The sequence below is a fragment of the Trichoplusia ni genome, chromosome 3 (assembly GCF_003590095.1).
Source record: "Trichoplusia ni isolate ovarian cell line Hi5 chromosome 3, tn1, whole genome shotgun sequence".
Taxonomy (NCBI): domain Eukaryota; kingdom Metazoa; phylum Arthropoda; class Insecta; order Lepidoptera; family Noctuidae; genus Trichoplusia; species Trichoplusia ni.
The window spans coordinates 15,871,921-15,891,467 of record NC_039480.1 but is presented as its reverse complement, the minus strand read 5'-3'; the positions used below and the strand labels follow the sequence as shown (position 1 = coordinate 15,891,467).

At 35.0% G+C, this 19,547-nt stretch overlaps 1 protein-coding gene across 2 annotated transcripts; it reads right to left on the bottom strand.

The window, feature by feature from the left end:
* Nucleotides 1-127: 127 nt before the first annotated feature.
* Nucleotides 128-17,817, bottom strand: LOC113492144 (protein dimmed-like). 2 transcript variants are annotated; one of them, XM_026869478.1, is made up of 5 exons: nucleotides 17,577-17,817; nucleotides 3,310-3,456; nucleotides 2,327-2,553; nucleotides 2,100-2,239; nucleotides 128-1,872 (listed from the first exon to the last, which is right to left on the bottom strand). In XM_026869478.1, the coding sequence occupies exons 2-5, from the start codon at nucleotides 3,446-3,448 to the stop codon at nucleotides 1,746-1,748; spliced, it is 633 nt and encodes a 210-aa protein (XP_026725279.1). In that variant the 5' UTR covers nucleotides 3,449-3,456; nucleotides 17,577-17,817; the 3' UTR covers nucleotides 128-1,745. The 2 variants fall into 2 exon arrangements, with proteins under 2 accessions (XP_026725279.1, XP_026725280.1); XM_026869479.1 differs by having other exon boundaries at nucleotides 17,581-17,817.
* Between the last annotated feature and the right edge of the window lie 1,730 nt (nucleotides 17,818-19,547).

Genomic DNA, 19,547 nt, shown 5'->3' with positions numbered 1-19,547 from the left:
ACCTATGTATATAAAAGATATTAGGAACCCAGGTAATTAAAACAATCTGTTTCATGATGTTCTCGTAGATATAATTTTTATATAATATAATCACAAATTGTTTGCGTAAAATACAAAAAATAAAACATTTTGCACATTTTATAATTACATAATTATTTATATACTACTTCATTACACAGCTAACTCACAATGACTGTAAAATGCTCATTAGCCATTGAAATGCATTTTGCCAACATTCTTATCGTATGTGTACTTAAACAATTATGTACCTATTTTTAAAAACTAAATTTAAATATACTCAAAGGTAGGTAGGTAACTATAAGTTGAGATTTCGTAATTAACATATATTTTATCAATAACGTAAAGATCGCACTCATACCTATTCGCGAGAAAGTAGGACACAAACATATTTTTTGCGCATAGCATCAAAATTCCTTAAAATTGAAATTGACTGTTTCCTGTAAATATAATTTATATCTACTAATTAACAGTAGGTAATTGTTAAATTGCTATACGTAAATAATTCTTGTTTGGCATTAGCGGTCATTTTGGCACCACGAGAAAAAAATCTGCAGATAGGTATAGGTCGGCACAAAAATCGATAAATTAGCACAAACACTTTACAAAATTCACTACTTCTAAGTCAAGCAGGTGAAATAACGTTGAGATCTAAGTTTATTAGTATTTTCGTTTTTCTTGATCGTTACTTTTTGCATTTCTTCTAAGGTTTTAGGTACAAGTTTCAATAAATTTTACTACACTTTAAATGCGAAAGTAACCAAGTGTCTGTTTGATTTGTTTTAGTTATTTTACAGTCTTGTTAAATATTTAAATAAATAATCTGATGACAAGATGACACTTAGTATGATTACCTACTTGTCATATATTCTTACGCCTGAAATTAATGACTAAAATACCCATCTGTTTCGTTCTGTAATAGAGATAGCAATCAGGCACAATTTGTATGGCGCTTATGTCATAATCCTACGTCTAGTCGGGAAACAGACAGATAAGTTCGTCATTATTTTCAGCCATTAGGTATCTCGCACATGTTTACTTAACATGTAACACAATTTCTTTCCTTTCTCTATCAAGTCATCTTTATTTTCTTGCATCCCGTCCTATTCATTCAGCTAACACGCCCGTTTCTTTTTTTATATATTTTTGTGTCATTTCAATAACATGCATAAATAACGATTATAATATTTTTAAATCTAGCAATTAATTCGTACCATTGGTCTTTGGGTGTCCTCTTATAGATATCGGTATATAGGTTTTGATATCTTTCTCAAAAATTGCACTGCTACATCTTTTAGAATTTATAAATGAATAACGTTCGTAAAATAAAACATTCCGTTCTAACATAAAATATCAAACATTCCAACTGAACTAATTGGATAATTAACTTCTTAATACTTTCAGTTTAGTCCCTGAAACCCTTTCGAATTCACAATGTTACTAATCGACTCGATTCTAATATCCTTCCAAAATTGTTGTATGTTTCAAAATTTACGTCTAAAAAGAATTAAGTAAGTATATATTGATGGCATAAAAATAGATGTAAAGGACAGTAATAAAATATAGATTATATGCACACATTCTAAGAGTTTGCACTTTGCTACGTGCATGTATTAAGTTTGAATCTTGATTCTACGTAATATTATATTTGTTCAAGGCATGCCTTCATTTGGAGAGCTTGGTTTGGCGGTGGATACGAGAGCGAGGCGGGGACTAGTGCGTCTTTGTCAGAGGCTGTTCTGGGCTCCGGCGCTGGTGTCTTCACGGTCCTGATCACTCGGTACGTTGTTGTTTTGTTCCTGGTCTCGATTCAGGACGAAAACGGGCTCTACATTTTCATCATCGCTATTAAATCTGAAATTTAAAATATTTATTCATTAGATTGCTTTATTTTAGATGCTAGTCAACATTTATTTTATTTTTTAGGAAACTTACAGACTTTAATGTATTTTTAACTGAGCGATTGTGAAAGTTTTTTTTATATATTTGAATGCAAGCGTAATGCAATGTTTGTTACTTAATAACGGGGCTACTAGGTGGAATAATGCCAACTGCGAAGTCTACATCTTATGAATACTTACTGGTATCGAGGAACTTCTCCCCTCATCGTGCATATTGCATTAGTAAGGGCCTTGACATAATTTTTAGCTAAAGTAAGAGTTTCTATCTTTGATAAACTCCTGTTGTCTTTCTTCACATGTGGTATTACGCGGCGGAGATCCTAAAACAGAAATGAATCTATGTCAAGCCAAAATGCATAATGAAAACGAATACAGAGTGGTTTTTGGTGTGATTGATTGATGCTTACCTCGAAGGCTCTGTTTAAGGAGTGCATCCTCATTCTTTCTCGCTCGTTGCTCTCGAGCCTGCGCAGGTTGCGCTCGCGTGCTGAGATGCCGCAGCGCCGCCGCCGGCCGGGGCCCGTGGGCCCGCTGCTGCTGGCGGCCGACGAGGACGACCCCGCCGCGGCCCGTCGTGGCCGACACACGCGACGCGGAACTTGCTCATCACTGCCACTGCCGCTGTCGTAGAAATCTGGAACGACACAGTTACTTTTAAGTAAACAAATCGACTACCGACACCCTTTAAAGTTTAATCCTGGTTCCAATGTAAAAAAAAAGGTTTTGAATTTCAAGCCAATGAATACGTCATCTCTCCCGCTAACGTTAACAACATTCGCTGTCACGAAACGTTGGCAACCGCGGTGCTGGCAGCGACACGATATCGAAGCGAGAACACTTAAACATTTGTGCAACAAGTCAGCTGCTCTGTACGAAACTTGGGCATTACGTGACGCGAATGCACGCTTGATAAAGTATTTGCGTAAGAGCGCGAGTGCAGACTAATCGATTTGTACGCACGGCTACGGGTGATTTTCGTAATGCCCTTATCTGCTTCGTGCTTTTCGACGGCTGTACGTATTATAATAATAAATTAAAATTCAATATCCATATAGATTTGTTTCTTAAATATTTTCTTTTACTATCGTATGTACTTTTGAACGGTAATTCCTAATCAAGTCAACTTGATAGTGCAGGTAATAAACTAGTGACCTAGCTGTGCCTACATTCACTTGGTGATATCGGTGATAGTAACGTGGTTGAGCATGCCTAGCATACCTACGCGCTTGATATCTGTCAGACCAAGGTGATACTGTATCTATGAGTAAAGTAAACTTTATTTACTCTTTCCTGACCCTTTGTTAAGGTTATCAAGAATAGTAATCATTATTGATAACTTTCACGAATTCGATACTTATTCAATGATTATGAAGTCCGTTTGGTGTCTTACCTCCAGCTTGTTCTATTTTATCTGCAATATCAGTTTTGTTGTCATAATACTCTGAGGTCTCGTCTTCATAGAACAGCATAGTCTGGTCGGGCGACTCCGCCTCGGAGCCGCCGCCCTCCGCGCTCGCCCACTGGGGCATGCTTAGATCTGAAACAAAGAGACCTCACTTCAAACAGGTGCATATTTACATTATAATCGCTGTTATTTTATACGACTGTAAACAACTGTGAGTCATACAGTTTGTTTTGAGTTCTATAGAACCGTTACGACCAGGATTTACTAAGTTCAATTGAATAGATAAAGATTTATAAATACAAGGAACATTGCACTCTTTAACCGTAGTATGTGTACGTATTATTTACGTATATCTATAGCTTATTTACAATTTTGTAAAGTATAATACTCTAAATATAAAACTGTAATTGACTCTTGACTTTAGTTTAACAACTTATTGCTAATTAGAATTCCGAACTCGTTTCTAAAGAGGAGTTAATCCAAGTTTGCAATTGCGACTCGACATTTTATGGATCAAGACGCCTACATATTCCTGATATAAATCTGTGACGTAGTTCATGACGTCCAGTTTAATTTGAATGTCAATATACCCAGTGGTTGTATACAAAAAGTATACGAAACTATATTTTGTCTGCTCGGGTGGTGATGTGGGCAGTAGCTAGTTGAGCTTAATGACAGTGATGCGGGATGTCGTACATGTTGCTGGGCGATCATAGAGATAACAGGCAGAAGGCTCGGTTGGAACGACACACGAAAAATTGCACTACAAAAATGGTACTATAAGTAATTCATTTCATCTAATGACGACGCTAAATCTAGTATTATTGTTGAAATTGAAGGTTTTTTGTTTGTACAATGATATCCTACTACTATTATAAAGGCGAAAGTTTGTAAGTATGGATGTATGGATGTTTGTTACTCTTTCACGTAAAAACTACTGAATGGATTTGAATGAAACTTTACCACAATATAGCTTATACATCAGAATAACACAGGCTACAATTTTTGAGGTTTCTAATGTGGGGTCGTAAAAAAACACATTTTTTGCGCTTAAACGGGGAAAATTCTAACAACGTGGACGATGTCGCGGGCAACAGCTAGTGTGTGTATATATTTAGTACTATTTGGCGTTTTCTTTCAATGTAAAGCTCAAAATAGCAAACCGGAATTCAATTTGAGTTTTCTTCTCCAATAATATAAAGTTAACTCTTCATTGATAAATTGAAACAACATCAAGAAAATAATTTTAAATGGTAAAGGTTCATTGAACCTTCTGATAGGTTTTTTATAGGGGGTGTGGGCTAGGCGCCACCGTAGCCCGCCGACCGGCGGCGCCCACGCGGCGCCCAGTCGCGCAACAAATGACATGCTATTATATATTTTGTACATTATATACCGACGCTAAGGAAAATCTTATTCTAATTATACCGGACTCAATCACATCCAATCAATCGAGGATTCAAAGAGGTTTGTAATGTTTATAACCTCCATAATTTAGTTTATTTTTAAAAGGAACGGTCTCGTAATTCTTAATTTAAAAGTAATTTGGTTTGATAGCGTATTTTAAAATGTCAACATTGTTAGATCAATTTGATTGAGCTTACATATAACAATAGATTAATACGAATGCTCTAAGAACCTTTTTTAGTACCAAAATATAACAAAATCTGGAAATACGTGTTTTACCCGAAAATTATTTTTATTACAAAAATTAAAATACTTGATCACCTACCTAGTTGTTTAATATATTTATAGTCCCATACAGATTAACATACATTATAAAAATATTTGAAAGAACCACTGGATTTTAAAAAGGAAACTTAATACTACGAAGTTTTACGTTGCCACGTCATCTGTGCTACGCAGGGTGCTACGCGGCTACGGCAAAGTGAGCTGCGAGACTTTCTATGTATTTACAACTTCACGTAAATAAATTGTAGGTAGCATAGCTAGTACTTTACTTATATTCTAATAAAGAAATAAAATAGTTTTAGGTGGTTAGACTAGTATTCATAAATAAGTAGGTTATGTTATACTCAAATGCCAGTGGTAAGTAATAGGTCAGTTCGGACTACTCTCACTAAATGTATGCTGCAAGTAGTCCAGTGCAAGCACGTGTTTAATTATTCATTTAATGAACCCCACCCGAGCCCTGGTTTCGAGATTGAGTAGCTAGTTTCGCTCGCCAATAACAGAGTGTCGTTCTACTTTGTCGAAACCGGTTTCTATCGAAAATCACCACGTTATGAACTTATTATAATTATAGGTAGACTTATAAATTATTATTTTCACAATTATTGCGAAGGTTGATGCTCTGACATTTATTTGTGTGTTTATTTAGCAAGCACGTGCGAAACAAGTATGTATTGATACATAAAATGATGTTTTTTTTTATCGTGTTACTAAGTTAAATATTGTCAATACTTGTCGTAAAAAGATAATGCAATTACATAAATAATTCTTCTTTTAAAGTCAAAAGAAATTGTGTATGAACTAGGTATACGTGTAGAAACGCAGCGGTGCTTATATCCGGATGTTTGTTTGTGTGCACACTCCGCCGCTCTCCGCTCTCCGCTCTCCGCTCGCCGCGTCCATCGCGTGTGGTTCGCACGTGCGCGTACAATCAACCACACCAATTATGCACACATTTGCAACATTGCATTATATAATACGAGTCATAGGTGTTTAACAATGCAACTTAATTACACTTCTTCATTTTCTCACGAAATACCATGAAGGCTTTGCTTAACGTCATTTTTTTGTCTGAATTAGCCATAAGTACGTGATACAACGGTTTTTATTGTGTCTTGTTAATCTGATACAAGAAACCTAATTGGTCAAAAAAAGGACAGAGTTAAGGACATATACAACCTCTAACACATGTTTAGAATAATGGCCGTCTTGATATTGTCGGCTGTAGTTTCTATAAATTTATTTTCAATGTTCACGTAAAAACAAAATCAATTATTCGTTATTGTTAACTGTGTATGTGTTAAATTGAATACATAATAGCGATAAAAAGAATCTTATTGTTTTAACTCAGACATAATACACTAATGTATTTACAATCAACGATTTGCGTCACTCGTATCAATCTACACCTGTTCTAATAGATGTTATATTTTTATTACATTTTACATTAAACTATAAAATTTTATAGAGGACACACAAGCACGGCTTTGTTCGTATACTTTCAATTTCAGTGAGCCTTGAGTATAAACATAAACAGACAATTTCCGTAAAAAGGTTTTATTTCGGTCATAATCTAAAGATGTAGTGACTTCCGCGTGTACGTTTTGAATCATATTTACGAGTGGCCGGTGGTTGAGCCCGGCGAGTCTACAATTACAATGTTGACATTTACTTGACATTTGGAATGGTAATGTCAGTGAGGGCGCTCGGCGTAGCAGCCGCAGCGTGGCGTTCGGCGGCTCGACGCGTTCGGCGCTTCGGCGCTGCAGACGACCTTCGCGGACCTCGCTCGGACACTTTCACCACACTTACCACCGCTGTTAGCCCACATACGCTTATCGTTTGCATTGTTATTGTACTAGAGCAGTTGCATAATTATATGAGAAGGCAACATGAAGCGAATTCCATTCTATGTATGTCAATATACCAATTTTCGTACATGTATTGTTGCTTTATTGCCGATTGTCATGGTTATATCGAGGAATCGTACTCAAACCGGTAAATAGTGTGAAAAGGTCAGATTATTAGCGGAGTTAGCATTTATCCGATACATGAAACAAACTACTTATTTAGTTCAGTAAAAAAATGGTTTAGTAAACCATTTAAGTTAAGTAACATGATTTAGCTACGAGTAGAAATGGAAATACTAAATTGCCAATAAGACCAATTCAATTATAATTTCTAGATTTTTGTAACCAAGCAGAAACAGCTATGATACATAAATTATGCAATGTTAAATGTTTTTAAAACTAGTTTGAAACGGTTTCCTTGCAAACTCTATTACATCTACGTTATGCTTTGATTTCTAATTTGTTATTACCAGATTAAAACATTTCAAGATTCAAGACTGTTTCAAAACTTGTTCCAGGAGGACGGAAATCGAGAATTGAGGTATGAGAGAAAGCAAAAGGTAAAACTAAGTTGATCTGAGTACTGCGGCTCTCGTACGGCGAGCACGTATGACGTTAGCAAAATAATTCGTGCATTATGACAACACGCGGGTATTTAATAGGTACGTAGGTACATAATATATGCCTACAGTGTAGAGTACGTGCATTATCGTGTTTTTAATTCGATTGTACGTAAGCTGTTTTGAATGTCGTTTATAATACGAGTGTATCAGCTGGTTAAACATTAAACAATTGAAGTAATTTTATTGTGGCCATGCAATAATTTTCTGGCCTTATAGTTTATACCACAAGGTTTCTGGTTTAAAAGAAAATCAAACTATCATACTAATATTATAAACGCGATGTTTGTATGTATGGATATTTGTTCCTTATTCACGCTAAAATCATTGAACCCACCACGGATTTAGACGAAACTTGATACACAGATAGTTTATAACCAGGATTAACACATAAGATGGTTTTTTATCCCGATTTTAAGTCCCCTTATGATCATTTTCGATTCATATTAGCCGGGCCAGAGGGCAACAGTATTAGTATACAGTGTTTTCTATATTTACGTGATTTCCAAATTTATTATCCGATCATAAAAAGTAGATATAAAGTTTTGTTATCAATGATAATAAAAAAAAACACAAATTATTTTAATCGCCTTTCATTCACGATGACAGCTTCCATCGTTAAGTTTATCAACAGGTTTAGAGGTAAAATTAAGATTAGATAAGTACTTATAACTTCCGTTCAAAATATTTATTTAGAGATAGTATCATATCATAATTACCATAACACACATATAATCAAAAAACCTACCTGTTCCGACATGTTTCTTTGACAAAAACTTATGAATGCGCTAAATTATTATATCAGTTTTATATGTATATGGAAATTTGAGCTTTTATAATTATAATATATCTGTCTATAAATCAGAGTCGTGTCGAATAGGTTTTGTCTGATCGTGACTCATTTTTATTAACACCCATTATAGACAATTCGTGATTGTTACATTGCATTCTACAGCCGAATGCATTCGTATGAATAGATTTATTTTTTGTATCTATAGCTGTCGACACGAATGCAATGAACTGGAAACGATAGCTCAATTTGAAGAAGCATGATTGATTTTTGTATAATTATTATATTTGATACTAATACGATACTAATACTAGTACGACATATTTAATCCCGATATATAAAAAAAACACACATTTTAATATGCTTACATTTACATATATACACATAAATTATTTATAAATATATCATTGTGATTTGTTTAGGTACGTTGTAACTGTGTCGCAACTGGCGTAATTATGAAAAATGGTCTAGTTTTTACCAATAACTTACTAAATCTTTTAAGAATCATTTTATTTTAGGTAAAGTAAAACAGTTGACGGATGCAACACTACATACTTTCCCACACCCCAATGGCATCTAGGTATATCCAAATTTTTACGTCAGAGGATAAAAAAAGGAATCTATACAATCAATGTCAACCTCTTTAGTGATTAATGTTATATGAAAGAAATAAAGGCTGATCTCTATGTCCTCATCATTTGACGGGGACTTATATCGTCGCTGTCTGTGAGTGCAGGCTCCTGACCGGCCATCACGACTGTCACACGTATTACCAAACGGTGCCGACGCTTCACCGTGATCTACCGAACAAAGGGATCGTGATGAGAAAATAATATTCCTCATCTAAGCTTCTACTTTGTGCAACCGTGTCCTAAATAAATAAAATTATTTATTTCCTGATAAATTTACATAAAAACCACTGTCATGTAAAATTAAATGCTCTGAAATTACAAGAAAAACATACTTATACTTACCTATGATTGTAAGTATAACATTGAACTCTGGTACCCATGGTAACATTCAAATTATAGTATGGGTATAACAGAGTTCACATGATTATATTATGATTCAAGTAATTATTGTTGCAAAAATGGTGCGTGGTTTTAGTAAGGCAACAATATGTAATTATATAAACATATAGATAAACTGGTTGTTGCAGCAAACGTTGTTTTAACACACAAATTAGTTCTAGAGAATAAACAGCATAGGGCTATGAAAAATGGACGTCCTATTCTCAGACCTACCGAATATGCTCGACCTACAAAATGTCATGAGTTTCGGTCGAGCCGTTTCGGAGGAGTTCAATTTCGTACACCGAAATGAAAACAAAAACAAATTATAAACATGAGAACAGCAGAAGGAAATCCTAAACTAATAAGTGCTTCAAAACGACAATATTCTAAATGGATACTACTAAACGGTAGCCGTTGCTTTATCATATAGATAACGAGGAAAACTTAAAGGGGAAAACCTGAAAAGAATTACGTGTTCCGGATTTTTATGATTGCATTTTTAATCTAAATTACTTCGACTCTATTAATTACCCGTTACAACTTTTTTTTTTAAAGAAAATTTCCCCACTACCTTTTTATCCTTGTGTCGCGGGCGGTTTTACACAGCGTTAATCCAAATGCACAATTACAAATGCGGTACTTATAGGCCAAGATTGTATTAATTCTGTCGATGCAACTGTACCTCAAGCCCGGTAAAGGTAAACAGTTTTTTAACAGATAATCTATTTCTGTTGCTGCTATAATTAAAATCTGAGTCGAAGTTAAGCAATGGTTGGTGAAGACATTAGAATTATTTTCACAACTTAATGTTTAGATTCCGACTGGCACCTTATTGGTAAATTGATAATGTGATATATCCAACTACAAACAATTTAGTTTACGCTAAAATATTTACTTACTACCTTTGTACTTTATAACTCAAATAAATAAATCAATAATAACTATCGTGAGACTGATTCATTATTAAATGATGTAACGGTTTACTCACGCGTATTTATCGGGGTAGCCCGACTAGTGTCGGACCCAACCGGAGTCCTTAATCATGAGCAGACGCGGCGGGATCGCGAGTCGAACTGACGTCAGCGGCCGCGCATCTTGCTGCGTAGCGTCGCGCCCGCGCTGTGAGCTACCTAGTACCGTGAGCTAACTAGTCGGGTTACCCCGATAAATACGCGTGAGTAAACCGTTACATCATTTAATAACTATAAAGTAATGTTATAAAGTGAATAAAGTCCATTTTAATGTTTAATTTGCTCATAAGATATGTTTTTACATTGAAGCGACATCACCATTTAGTCCTAATCATACGAAATCCTCACAGAAAGCGGATTGAGAGCTGCAAATTACGTTACAATTTCAATAGCCTGAGCGTCGCTCGTAATTGTAGCTACATCCATCTAGGGCGTGATCTTATCAGGCAGTGAGATTGGATTTCTAGTTCAGGGAATAATGTGGAAACCTCTGGACAACCTCTAGAAACACTGGCATTTATTAAACCTGCTTATTTACCTATTGTCCTAGTATCTATCTTAGAATTTCTCTGTGCATTTGTTAGGACAAAAGTAAAGCTTATGTATCTGATAAAAACATGATTACAAGGTGCATACAACATTATAATTATTTGCTTGTAGAACGAGTTAGGTAGCATGCGTATTAATTATAGTAGTAAGTCTCAATAAATGAAATCATTAATTAACACTGTCTCTCTTAAAGTTTAAAATGCGAGTAAATCTAAATACCGATGCAGCGTAATCAATCTCGTAATTCATTCTAAAATTGGTCTAATCACTTCAAACTCAATTTGGAACCAGAAGAATTCAATTATTGTAGAAAACTGTAGAAACCTTTCAACTTATTAATAGTTACTCCAACTTATAATAAAAATTTATTTTGGTCATTTTTTTACAAGTATTTTGAAAACTGATCTCATTTCCATTTAATATTTATGTTCACAAGATTTGTTTACCTTTCATGGTCCTAAACAGCTCGAAGCCTAATTCTGTTCTGTTAACATTTAATCACAAACTTTTTTCAATCAGGTGACCTTTTCTTCAAGTGATGAAGTATAAAGGAGGTCTTCTGTTAAAACTTATGCAAAGTTTAAGAATGATATTAAAAACAGTTTTATAAATAGAAATAGCTTCATTCGTTTGTTTTTATTCTTTAGGGCTTTTTATTTGAAACGAAAATAGGGTACCCAACTACTAGGGCTTTGCTAGCTGTCCCTATATCACCAGGTTGTATCTCAGGAACGTGTGATAGCCACACAATTGCAATATTTACAGATGGTGTCTATCCATTACTGCTAAATCACAGATTTCAGGGTTAAGCAATAGTTGGTACAGGATATATATGTAACTAGCTGTTGCCCGCGACTTCCTCCGCGTGGTTAGAAGATATAGGTTAGGAATTTTTCAACGAAAGCCCTCGAAGATTAATACTTTTCCCCGTTTTTGCCACATTTCCCATTGTATATTCGCTTCTATTAGTCGCAGCGTGATGTTATATAGCCTAAAATCTTCCTCGATTAATGGTCTATTGATCACAAAAAGATTTTTTAATTTGAACCGTAGTAGTAGTAGTAGTTCCTGAGATTAGCGCGTTCAAACAAACAAACAAACTCAGCTTCAGCTTTATATATTAATGTAGATTAATAGGAGCAGAGTAGCAATTCAATAAGTTACAAGAACGGGGAGAACATCTTCATATCCACTCGTACAAAGCCGCGCGCAGCAGCTAGTATGCAATAAAGGTAGCAGAAAATACAACAGATTATTAAATACTGAAAGCTTCACAGCAACTTATAACTTCTTTATTACGAGTAACAACTCATCCTATTTTCACCTAAGTGCATCTTGCGTAACTGTGGTTAGAAAAGTACCAACTACCAAGGTACAACCTATGCTGCAATTTATCAGGTTATGAAGTAAAACTTGAGTCAGCGAACTAGGTATTAAAGTCTGGTAATACTCGTGAATAAATAAACTTAGTTCGTACAAAGTAAGCGGAAAGTGAAGGTACCACTTTCGCTAACGTGTCCGACCTCCCCGCGGCGCCTCTCTTTGCTAGTTTAGTTTTTTTTTATACGTTCGATTAAGAATCACACTTTCTACAGACTTGCGACGTTTATTTATTTAAGGAGGCGTCTTTAAATAGCGATCGTTTAGGATGAATCCTGTATTGTTTCGTTTTTAGTGGAAAAAAATGGATCCGCTGTCTGTCCGTCCATCACCAAACTGTATCTCATGAACCGTGAAAGCTTGGAAGCTGAAGTTTTTACAGATGATCGAGGATTAGGAATGGTTGTTAAGATCATAAATTGATTGTGAACCACAGAGTCACACAACCGATTTGGTGCAATTTTGATGTGTACGGAACTCTTAGAGTCGCGAGTCCAATTCGAACTTGACAGGTTTTTCAATTTGTGATCGCAAATTGACGGTATCGTCATTATATTTTCAGTTACGACATCGACGTGGCAATCGACATAATCCGAACGGACTGTTTTCTATTACAAGAATAAGATAAATGTGATATAACAATCTAGAGTAAGAACTTATTACTTTATAATTGTATAAGCTTTAGAATACAATCAGTTGCATAAGAGAACATTCGTACATTAGAGCAAATACAAAAGCATTTTGCTAAAATCAAGTGTGGGCGGTATTTTCACAAGTACATTGCATCAGTCGGTGCGTTCTCTTGATCTTATGATAACATTCCTTCATATCTTACAATTAAAGTCAACGGCAGACAAATAATCGGAATAAAAATACTTTTTTTTCTGCTACGAATACAGGTGTAAGAATGATTAATGTAGAAAATACATATTTTCAATAATAAATATCTCAAACACCCTACGTATGCAATTCGCATTCTTATATCTGGACTTTGAACACGATTACACTTTAGCATCCGAGAACTAATTATTTTTTTATAAATCACACACACCTTCACGTTTCATACTACTTTTTTGCTTCTCCATTAAAGACCTCCTTTAATAAAAGGCATATATGGTGATAGAGCCATGAATCAAATGCACGGCAGCCGAGTGGATCACTGAGCCAAACCTACTGTGTACGACGTGTCATAAGTTCGATCCCCGCATAGGAAATGCATTTGTGTGATCTACGAATGCTTTTTCCGAGTCTGAGTGTGTGTGTGTGTTGTAAATATCTTAGTGAAAAAAAGGTACGATTCATAATTAGATGGCAAAACAAACTCATTGCAGTCATTTAAAATTGGAACACCACATCCGTTAGCAAAGAAATGAAAAGGAAAGCAGGAAAGGTTGGTAAAGAAAAAAAAATAAAGCGGACTCTTTTTGGCGGAAAACAAAACTATAGACACATAAAAAGGCACCAATCTCAAGAACCATGACAACCATTAAAATGAGACAGCAACTTTATAATCGCTACAAGAACCATCATAATTAATCCCTCAATTATTAGTAAAAGAAATAAGCGATTCTGAACAAGTAGTCACGTAATTCCGCCTCAATATGCATATTTGAAAAGAGTTAATTTACTAGAGTATGCAATTCATCGCTTATTCCGGAAGAATGTGAAAATCACGTCGTGTAACATTCTCGTAGATAATTCGTTATTATACAATATACAAGTGGTCTTGTTTTCTGTAACAGTTTCATTTCGCTTCTTCTCCGCGTTCTTACATGAGTTAATCTTGTTTACAAATGCACTCCAATTAGAATAGTAAAAGTTGCGATTTTTTAAACGACTCTCAGTTTAAGGAGTGTAATCCTTGTATCGCCGAAGGTTTCACAAACATTTTATCTTAAAGCCATAAGATTCAATATTTTCTCAGCTGAATTTAGAATGAGTCAGACTGCGTCGATTAAACCAGGTGTCGAATGTTTGAAAAAAATGATAAATGCCGCATTTATGCATTGCACACAATACACGCCTTTATCAAAGAGTAACTTCTTAATACCTCCTGGTACTAAAACAGCATTTCTTTTTAACTTTAGCATCAGGTTGAAAAGTCAAAATTCTACTTTAATATAATATACACTCAAAATAACGAATATCTCTTTGTTTTAAGAACTCTATCCAACAAATCGAAAACAATACACAATCACAGAAATTTAAATTAATTTTCGGTGTTTAGGATATCATTATACGCGATTTAGAGATATAAACTAATAGTAGAGTCATTAAACAGCAGGGAATGTGCTTGACTAATTAATTATCGATCGAATTCCTCAAATGGGACCATTAGAGGTTGCCTGAATAGGTCTATTCAGTGAGCTTATTAATGAGAACTGCAATGTCTCAGTTTGTGCCATCAAGTGGACGTCGAGAGCCAAGACTCGTGAAATATTGATGTACAAAAAACAAGTTAGAAAATACATTACTGTAATAATAATTATTACAGGAGAAGCTGATGTCCCTGCTTTCAAATACTTTAAGGCTTCGAAAAAAAAGGCGATCGAAAAGTGAAGAAAATCGAATAATCCGAATGTTTTTGGAACTTCTAAGATTGTTTTAGTTATTAAATACCTTAGTGCGGATATGTCTAGACTTGTATCTTATAGATCGTTCTCAAACACTTCCTGTGTAAGCTGCAAGATATGTATTAAGTGATTAGTGGAGAAAGGAATGTTTTTTTTTACACAAGACGAAAAGGAGAGTGTTGACAAAGATAGAAACAAAAATTGAGTTTTGTAGAAAAAGAGTATTTAAGTAGCAATAGTTAAGTGTTGTATTGAGTGATTAGAAGCCAATACCATAGAGGTTTTTTGGTCGTTCTCTATAAGAATGACATTTTGGAACCGTGCAAATGTAGAGTCATTAGTATTAACGTTTCGAAAAAGCCCGAAAAAGGCCTTTGAAATAAAACATATTCAATTGAATATTTATTTTGTAAAATAGCATTAGAATAGAAAATAAATGTATGCGAATGACATTTTATGACAGGTGACACGACTTTGACTTGTCAGTTCAAAACATTCAAGTCAGCATTATTATAGCGCTCAGAGAAAAGACATCTTTGTAAAGGCTGTAGAATCAGCATTTATTGTAGCTAAAAGCTAAAAAGCAAGGCTACTAAGGCTAGTTTCCTTGTATCGTAATTTAAACATAATAGGTAAACACTAAAAGTCCAGTTACCAAGCAGGTTGACTGAAAGGTTTATTGATGTAAATTAAACCACTTGTAAAGTGCAATGTTAATCCTGATAATGTCATAGTACAAAACTATATTGAATGTTGAATCAGATAAAGGTTATAATATAGTGTTTGCAGACACGTGTGATATGTATACCAATAATATAGAGCTTTAAACTCTACTGAAAGAAAATGTAGAGTCTTTGAAAAAGGCTTGAATAGGATGTACAAGGTGTGTGTATCTAAAGAAATTCTACGACATTATATCGAAAATATTCCACTATTTTTAGATAGAAAAAAAGAAAGCTTTTATTGACATAAGTATTCGTCAGAATTTCTAATTATTAAAATACTCATTTCAATATTTTTTCAACACTTCACTCGTTTTCATATTTTCTTTATTATACCATTGCCTAGCCGTCTTATACATATAGAACCACGTAGGTTTAAAAAGCAACTTAGTTGTGCATGTAAGTCTAAAGCACGTTATTTAAAACAGCCGAAACATCCCCACTTTCAATCACACGTGCGTTCAATCAGCTTCATATCAGATCATGTATTAGAATCGAGGCCTTTCGTTATAATCTGAAGGACGTGTTAATTTCAAATACGTCTTGCTCTCACTTTTTATCGTACCTACTAGCGGTATGTAGGTAGTACGGATCCACGTAGCGGCGGAACGTGACGCACACTATCGGTTATACATACATACTCGTAGATATAACAGTAACGTGTTAGATACATACAGATTGTATGAGTGCACGACTATTGAGAACTGACGCTTATCACGAAGCCTTTTCTCGGAGCTTTCAGCCCACGTTTCACGAGAAAATCAATAAGCTCCATAAATATCAGTTTACATCATAGTTCGTAACTCATAGTCACACGACTAACATACGAATTTAAACAACGATTGTTCTGCTTTTGAAATAATATTAAATTACTTATATAAGTATTTACGTGTTTTCCCTAATTCTCAATAATAAATAACGTGTATCTGGCGATTAATTTTATAACCCCTACGATATGGAGGCGATATCTTAATTGAAGCTAAGCATCGAATTGATAAATGCAAAAGATTAAGTTAACATTTTTGTTTTGAATTTATTTAGGTTTATGCGAATCGGTTAATTATATTATTTCAGAAACCTACGTATTATATCTATATTGAATTGTTGTGATAACGCCAGCGTCATTTGCTTACATTGTTACAGAGATGCACGCTAGCTAGTGTTCTGTAATTACGATATTGTTATCCATTTCTTTATCTTATTAACAGACGAACAAATTGGATAATAGTATTACTAAGTGTGTAAATATTATTCGCGTGTTGATTTATGACAGTGTGCTAAAACAGTTGCGACAATGTTTATTATCGTAACTTACTGAATGTTTTATTGTTATTTAAGTAATTCAGGTGTTATACACTGTTTATTAGAACTAAAATAAGTATACTTAATAACTGTTAGGTAAGAGAAATCTTCAGAACAAAAACCACTTTGTGTAGAAAGTGCATATCATGTTTGTATTAAAAAGTATTCAATTATAATAAGTATAACTCATTGCGATTTTATACGTTCATGTATTTATTAAAATGCGTACAAGTATAATATTGTATCCGTCATAACTTGTGTTGTTTGAGTCGTTATAAAGATTTCGCATCGCACCTTTTATGCATCAGCACAAAACAATTTATAACTTTTACAACATTCCACCTGAGCGGCTTAGGTACCCGTATTTAAAGCGAAACTTATTATCTACTGGCATTTTAAATATCAAGGACGAAAATGTCAATTTGAGTTTTGCTATCAATAATGTAGGTCATTGTTAAATGATCAAAATTGTACACAAGCCTTAAGTAAGCAGATAACACCATTCATTACTGTAATAAAATTACGAGTGCTTAGCGAATCATGAAGTGTGACATATACAACAAACATAATAAATGCGCGTTACATGTATTCACAATTAGCAACGATTGATTTTTAATCAATATTCGGATAAATCGATTAAAAGTGAGTGCTTTTAGAGATGCACTGTAGACCTTGTTGTCAACCTATCCACGTAATTTAACAAAGAGTTTGCCTTTCACTTAGCATTCGGAACTGACACGTAGACTCGATTTTGATTCTGACCATGGAAGTATAGATCAAATAAACTCACCTACCTTGCGATGCTGCCGTGGTGGTAGAGCCGGACAGTGCACAATAACAAATTCACAGTGTTATCATAGTTGAAACTTGATTGTCATCTGGAGCGAAAGTGATAGTTTCCGTGTAATCGTGCGCGGTGAGCGAATTCGGTCCAAGTGAGTGTTGGCGTGTAGCGGGTGGCACGGTATCGCGTGAGGCAAGCACTCGCGTCGGCTACTCGGCGCGGAGTGAAGTCCGGAGTACCTAAACACCGGCAGCGGAGGCTGACGCGCGAGCGGCGACGTCGGCGGCGCGCCAGCCCAGCCCCCAGCTCCCGGCGCGGCTCCTGCCACCCCCTACCCACTTTAGGGTTAACCACATCATATTTTTCCTACAGTAAACAATTACACTGGGATAAATACTATGACCAATATAAATGTAGAGCAACTGTAATCAGTCCTACAATACATTCAATATTTATTAATAGATATTAATAATTTATTTTCCAATAAAGAAAAGTCATAATTCCGCATTAAATAAAACATATTCGTAATTTAGTTGCACACAACATGCATTACATACATATATTGCGTATGTATCGCTATCTTGTTGCTCTCCGTCGGCAACAATGTAATATTGCACGCGTTTATTGATTTTTAATAACGCCTTGCAATTTCCATGAAACGCCATCAATTGTGAACCCATTTCAAAGATGGATTACGTCACTGCTGACCTATTTCTAAACCTAGGTATTATGTATGTAGATTTTGACGGAGTATGCTCACATGCGTGGTACTCGTGGTACTTGTAGGTGCCACGTTTATTCTAATCGCAAGTAAGACTCTCTTTCAGTGACACATTTACAATTCAATGTAAAAGCAAAGCTATAAATAGAATAGAGATTATCCTAGGAATATTTTGATTGCTAAAATAGCCTGTCCACTGCTAATTGAAAAAGTTAAGCTTGTACAGCTTTTCAGTTTGTTGTAGGATTACAACACGCCTACATAAAGAGGACTAAGAATTGAGTTTTATTTGATAACCTAAGGTATGGTAAGCGATCAAGTTACAGTGCTACCTACCCATCATGTAAGTGAAATGAGTCGTTTTTCTTTTATATTTTTATACACCATCTAGGAACACTGCAAGACACAGTTGTGTAATTTTACTCCCTTTTTTATGGTTAATTATTTATTGAAAAACGTTTTACTCACGAGTCTGGGTCGCAACTCGAATCAGTTCATGCCTCTACCCTGCGTAAACTCATGATTAACGACTCCGGTCGGTCCGAAACTAGTCGGGAAATCTCGATAAAAACGCGTAAAATAAAGACGTATTCGCCAAAAATAAAGAATGTGTAAAATGTCTTCACCGGCGTAGTTTTTAACTGATTGAATATTTTAAAAGGAAGTTGATCAAGACTTCAAACAAATCTTATCTAGATTTAAGATTATACAGCTTTACTCTAGATATGGAAGTTATTATCAAAATCAAATTAGATATTTACATTTGTCAATAACATCTTTTATTACATTATTATTTTATTTTTAGTTTGATGATACAAGAAAAGAAGGATAGGTACTTGTTTATTCATGTTTCTAATTTTAGTAAGGAATGTTTAAACGAAATATTTATTTTAATTCTTATTAAGTAAATCCGTCCTTGTGTTAAATGCACAAAGACACCTTTAATTATAACTCAGCTTACATAACACCGGACCACCCCAACCCTTCGCGGCCGACAAACTACATATAACAGTTACTTTATATCTTAATGAACGTTAACAATAGTCTGTTCAACTTGTTGAACCCACGTAGACGCTTAGCAACAAGTGTGTCTCGCGGCTTGCCAACACGCCAGACCCAATTGCGTCTGGCGTCTGCCCGCCGAATCCACGACACCCGCTTCCCAAGCTTAACAGCACCATTCGCTTAATATACTTTGCGATAAATTATAACATTACTAGCGGTAGGACACGGTTCCGCCTGCGTGGGATATCGCT